The sequence below is a fragment of the Ruditapes philippinarum genome, unplaced genomic scaffold (genome assembly GCF_026571515.1).
Source record: "Ruditapes philippinarum isolate M1 unplaced genomic scaffold, ASM2657151v2 ctg9704_1_1_1_1, whole genome shotgun sequence".
NCBI classification, from domain to species: domain Eukaryota; kingdom Metazoa; phylum Mollusca; class Bivalvia; order Venerida; family Veneridae; genus Ruditapes; species Ruditapes philippinarum.
The window spans coordinates 28074-33908 of record NW_026866896.1 but is presented as its reverse complement, the minus strand read 5'-3'; the positions used below and the strand labels follow the sequence as shown (position 1 = coordinate 33908).

At 33.3% G+C, this 5835-nt stretch overlaps 1 protein-coding gene across 1 annotated transcript; it reads right to left on the bottom strand.

The window, feature by feature from the left end:
* Nucleotides 1–490: 490 nt before the first annotated feature.
* LOC132734136 (uncharacterized) lies at nt 491–1947 on the bottom strand. Its single transcript, XM_060720852.1, has 2 exons — nt 1553–1947; nt 491–1096 (listed from the first exon to the last, which is right to left on the bottom strand). Exons 1-2 carry the CDS (start codon nt 1880–1882, stop codon nt 806–808), a joined length of 621 nt encoding a protein of 206 aa, XP_060576835.1. The 5' UTR covers nt 1883–1947; the 3' UTR covers nt 491–805.
* Between the last annotated feature and the right edge of the window lie 3888 nt (nt 1948–5835).

Sequence of the window (5835 nt, the reverse complement as noted above, 5' to 3'; positions counted from 1 at the left end):
AGCTGAGTCTGAATTTGGTAGAAATACTGTTGGTCTTTTTTAAGTTTAAGTTGATTTCCATCAGCTTCAGTCAAGTATTTACAGTTGTCAGCGTTAATTTCCTCCTTTCGAATATTATAGGGTCACTTTATCTCTACAACTGCTGACCCACAGCAGTCGCATACAAATATCCCATCAGGCGATGCTCCCACAGCAGGATAAGCTGTACTAATAATAAATCCGCTGTCCTCAATTCGATTGTTGTCATGCATGGGACCAATTTCAGCTACAAACACGTCCCTTGCTCTTTTCTCCTGATCAAGACCCCATTTTGTGGCGGCAGACTGGAAAATGTTTGTTTCAGGGTAGCAAATTGATTTAATTAAGCTTTGCGATGGGTTTTCTTTGTCCATTGTACATATAGCTTTTGCTTTAGATGCAGTGATTCTACCTGCTCTAAACTTGAACCACATTTTTTATTTTGATTGGCTTTTTGTATGGAGTTCTACGTTTTCTGCTTGTTGCTTGCTACAATGTACTTGAATTGAAGAGCATTCTTCTAAAATTTCCTTCAAACTAGCACCAATAAGTTTGTCATTTTTCAAATCTGTTAGTACACTAGGAAAGTCAGTAACATCAAATTTTGGCACATATTTGTCGGAGTAAGGTTCAATAAGCGACAGTATGGCAGGTTTTGAATCAAGTTTGCTTAATTTCTCGGCAAATGCCATAAAATCAGAAAATGAAGCTTCTGGGACACTTTTGGTTTTTCTAACTGAGGGTGTCTCACTAATAGCTGGTGATGACACTGAGTCTAACTGTTTATCTAGCTTTTTTTGGCAGTTCTTGCAGATACAAAGTTGATCTCATTAACTTCCTTGTAAGAAATTGTTTTACTGTCAGATGGTAACAGCCAGTATGCCTTTTCCTGAGTTACTGTTTTAGAGTCTCTTTTTTTTACAGTGGCCTCTATGGAAAAAAGGAGAGCAGCAACATGGGTGCAAGCCTCTCCAAGACCCGCCATACAGTTACAGTGTGCAGCAACTATCTTCCCATCTTTCTCAACAATGACCCAGGGTCTCAATGGCTTTTCCCTCATTCTTTGGGAGTGAAGAACCTGAAATTCAAAGACATAAAAATGTAAACTTCCTTTTTTCCTTAAAGACATGAGGTAGAATAAAATGGAAGAAGAAATCCCCCTTTTTCTTTGTTTAGAAATTTAATCATTCTTTTTGTTCTTGTTTTTATTTAAATATTTATCTCAAATTATACATGCTACATTTGAATACGCATGATAAAATGCGTCATTTATATGTTAATAAGCCTCATGTGTCAAATGCGTCATGTCAAGGTGCATGACGGGATTATGCGACAAAACTATGATGTCCACAACATCATTTCAGTATGCTTTTCATTATAAAGTGTCATATATATATATATACCATTACCAGCTACAGATTATGAATACAAGAATATATTATTGGCTATGCACAGCTCTGCTTATTTTCCTTTTTATTGAATTTCATATGTATAAAAAATATATAAGTATGCTATGTCTAAATTAAATACATACTTTTGCTGTAACAACCACATACTGCCCATGAACTATCCCAGACTTTTCTCTGACCCATCCAGATACAAATTGATTATTAGCATCAAGAGACTTATAAGCTTTGAGATCATCGGCACTATAAGCACTTGGAGTGAAAAGTAAGTAATTCACAATATCAGGATAAGTAATTGCCGGTAATATGTTCACATTATCTGACCAAGCCAACTTCCCCTCGTACGGATCAAGTCCACCAACAATTGATAATTTGGCTTCATGTCGTTGTTTTACGTCAGCTGAAAGCCCATCTCGATATTCTGCTGATTTACAGTTTTTTCCTTTACAGTTTGCCATTATTTTTATGATTTATACTTTAAATCTAATCACATAATGTCCATTTCTATCTAACTTTATCTCACACCTTGTTTACAATTTAAGGGTAGAAATCTCCCTTTCGTGAAATCCCTCTATTCATACACACCAAAACTCGGAATAGCCGAATAAAACACCGCCAAAACGTTAAAACTGGCCAACCAAATAAAACATTGGAATACATACTACGTCATTAATGTAAACATTTAAAGATTAAATATAAGCTTGTGTTAAAGTTGTATATAATACGTTTAACCCTAATATTTTTAATAATATTGTTTAACATTTAAAGTTAAACAAAACTCATTTGTGTAAAAACAACAGTTTGAAAAATATTGTATAGGATTTACCTAAAACTATCATGTAATTTTAAAGATGTTCTAGTGCAAAGTTGTCCATGGATATATGACAACATTATGACTTACAAAATGTGTTGGATATAAAATTGGTTATGGACTTATTTTATAAACGGACCAGAGAAGTAAGTAATAAGCTAAACTATTTGAATGATAAAAGTTTATGAAATGATTTTTGAAAATTCGTTCGTTGTATATTTCAATCGCTATCGTGTCAAGTAGATCTAAATTGTGTTTACAAAATACTGACTTAACAGTCCACTTACACTTACGGCTGTTTCCATGTTAGCAATGTCAAAATAGAGAAAAATAGAATCCCTAGAGATCGTTCAAAATGGCTAAATACTCTGTTTGCATATATCTGCTGATGTCAAAATTCACCATTTTCAAGTTTAAATGTTGAATTCTGCATAAGCCGGTGCGAGGGGGCGTGGACGGTAACTTGCACTTTCTATTACCGGCTATGAACAGACTCAATCAAAACGGGCCTGCAACATTTTTAATTTCAACGTGTTGGGAATCCTTCAGGGATTCTGTTTTTCTCTATTTTAGTTTTTTCACACTATTAAGGTGACATTTTGTGCCCCTTCTTGTTGTTGTTGTCTCGTCTACGGTAAGTATCTTCACTGTACCCACTAGGTTTTGCTTATTTTAACTTTGCACCCCTCTTCCCCGACCTCAAGTCCCCATCCCCTACAACTTTTACTTTTCCTACTTACTCCTTTGTATAGTTCACATAAAGAAATAAAACAATTTTCAATGATACATCATGCTCATCTGTAAAACCATTGTGTTTATTTCGTTTAAATACTGAATACCTATCGTACAAAAGAGAGTTATTAAAATGTTCGTTTATTCATTAACAGTCATATAACGTAAAACTCGCTGTTTCTGTATAATCTCAAATTTAAAAGCATGTAATTAATGATAAACGCATATTTTACTGTACCTTCAACTTTACAGCAGTATTAGTTGGAATGAGAATATTTCATTTTAAATGCATACAGGTGTATAGTGATGATTTATTTTAAAAAAATCTGTTTGCAAAGTATTGGATGATATTTACTTTTTTCCATTAAGAAAAAGCTCGTTGTAAAGTGAATGAAATAATCGTTGTTATTGTGTACTTTTTGAAATCGTCTTCATTGAAAATAAAGACATGTCGTGACAAGACATATTTGTGCTTACGGTGAATAAATAACTTGCTAAATAATAAAAAGGCTCGGTTTCCTATATCATATTTTACATGCTTCATTCACGCACTTGATTCTTTTCAACTATTTGAATACCTTGATCTATTTGACTGATATAGATATATATATGGTGGATGACTTGTGCAATGCGTGTCTTCGTGGGGCGAAAACACGAATGGCACAAATCAGCCACCATAGATATATCCAATGAAAATTGTTTTATACAACATTAAAAAAAAAACAGTTAAATATTCCATAATCTTCTCGTCGATTGCCGAAAGAGTTGTTACGTTAAATGTTTTTATTATTTAACAAAAATGTGTTGTTCTTAAACCAAATAAAATATAATATAATATAAATAAAATATTTCGGAACGTAATGTTTTGCTGCAGTTTTAAAGTAATGTTTTAGCAATGATTTTGTGCATGTGTTATTCGCTCTTTAAGGTACGTTATGGCCAAACATGCTTTTAATTTTATTTCTCAAAGTTTATTTTTAAAGTTTTGGTATCTACAAACCATAGTGTGCTTCTGTTGCGTTTTGTCAATCAATAAAGTTGTAGTAATATATAATGAAGTAGTTTTATGGAAGTCAAAAAATTACTTTGTACATTTTGCTACATGCATTACGCATAATTCGACATTAAAAGTTACTTTTTCAGGTAATGATCATCTAACATGCTCCAAAACGAATGTTTACCCTTTGTAAAAAATGAAAACAGATATTGCATCTCTAAGGCATATAACGCTTTTAAGAAAAAATACCAAAATATTTAATTCACACATGTATTTTGGCATATTTCTTTTTATGTGTTGCCTTCACGGGATAATGGCGACATATATAGATCATTTCTCCGTCGTAGACTGTCTGTCCGTATAAACATAAAGATACTTAGGGGGTTATCGAAACAAAAGGTAACCGTAAATTTCCCGGAAGAGAAATTTGTTTATCCCACGCCCACACAATAAATAAATAAATAAAATAAATAAATGAATAAAAAAGTAAAGAAATAAAAAAGACACGCGCACATACATGCCCGAACGTACGTACGCGCATACATACACACGCACACACACGCATCTATGTGTGAGTACGTGTTTGTGCGGGCGTGCGCACGCACGTGTTTTTAGCTCACCTGAGGACACCCATCGTCCGTGCGTCGTCCGTGCGTCAACAATTTCTTTAAACAACTTCTCCACCTAAACCACTTTGCCAAATTTGTTGAAACTCTCAAGGATGTTCCTTGCATGAAGCTCTACCAAACTTGTTCAAAGAATTAAATTCCATGGCAACCAAAATATTTTTTACAAAAAACTTAAAAGATTTTCTCGTAAAAAAACTTAGATATTTGGCATGAAACATCTTCTAGTGGATGCATACCAATTTTGTTCAAATAAAAGCCTAGGATCAAAATTGGCCCGCCCCGGGGGTCATTGATTTTCCTTATATGTATATAATGAAAATTAAAAAGGTTTTCTTGTAAACAAAAAAATCCAAAAGAGGTAGAGCTTAGATATTTAGCACGAAAACATGTTCTAGTGTATGTCTACCATGTTTTCTAGGTTTACAAATTAACCCGGCCCAAGGGAATTGAAGTAGACAGTTCAATCCCAAATAGGTCAATGTTTGTTTTCCTGCTCACCTTTCACTTAGTGACAGGCTGAACTGTAAAAATAAAATGGCGGCCACAACTAAAATTTGAAAACAACTACATCTAAACCACTGGTTTAATTTTGAAATAAATTTACACAAAAATTTCTTTGGTGACAGAACACAAAATTGTTCAGATTAAGCTGTCCCTTGTTTTCAAATTGTGCGTCTGGGGTGAAACGGGACTCTAGTTTTATCTTTTGACCTATTTCTCAGGTGAGCGATCCAGTGCCTTCTGGACCCTCTTGTTTTATCTATTTATTCATTTTATTTTTTATTTTATTGTACTATCGTTCAAAAGAGAGTAATTAACACGTCGCGCCTATTTTTAGTAAATTAATATGTACAACAGAGCTGTAACTGGAAAAGGTTGTATGTAACCAAGGGTCAGAAAGGGAAAAGTCTATATAAACAGAGCTTTAGATATAAGTGTTTTATATGTAATTGTTTACTTTCTTCACCCCAAAAATAGAAAATAAGGGCCCCTTTTATGCTTTTAATAAATTAAATTAAATTTCCATTTAAAAACTGGCAAAAGTTGTAGTCTAATTTGTTTTTATACCCTTAAAAAAAATTTCTTAAAATAAACGGGGGAAAAAAACCCCCCCCCGCTTAAAAAAAGACCCAATAATGAAAAGACCCCTTTTTTTTGGTTTTTTATTTTTTTTTAAAGGGAAACTATCACGAAAACTTTAACTTAAAAAATCATTTTTCAAGTATAAAAATTAATTTGTCA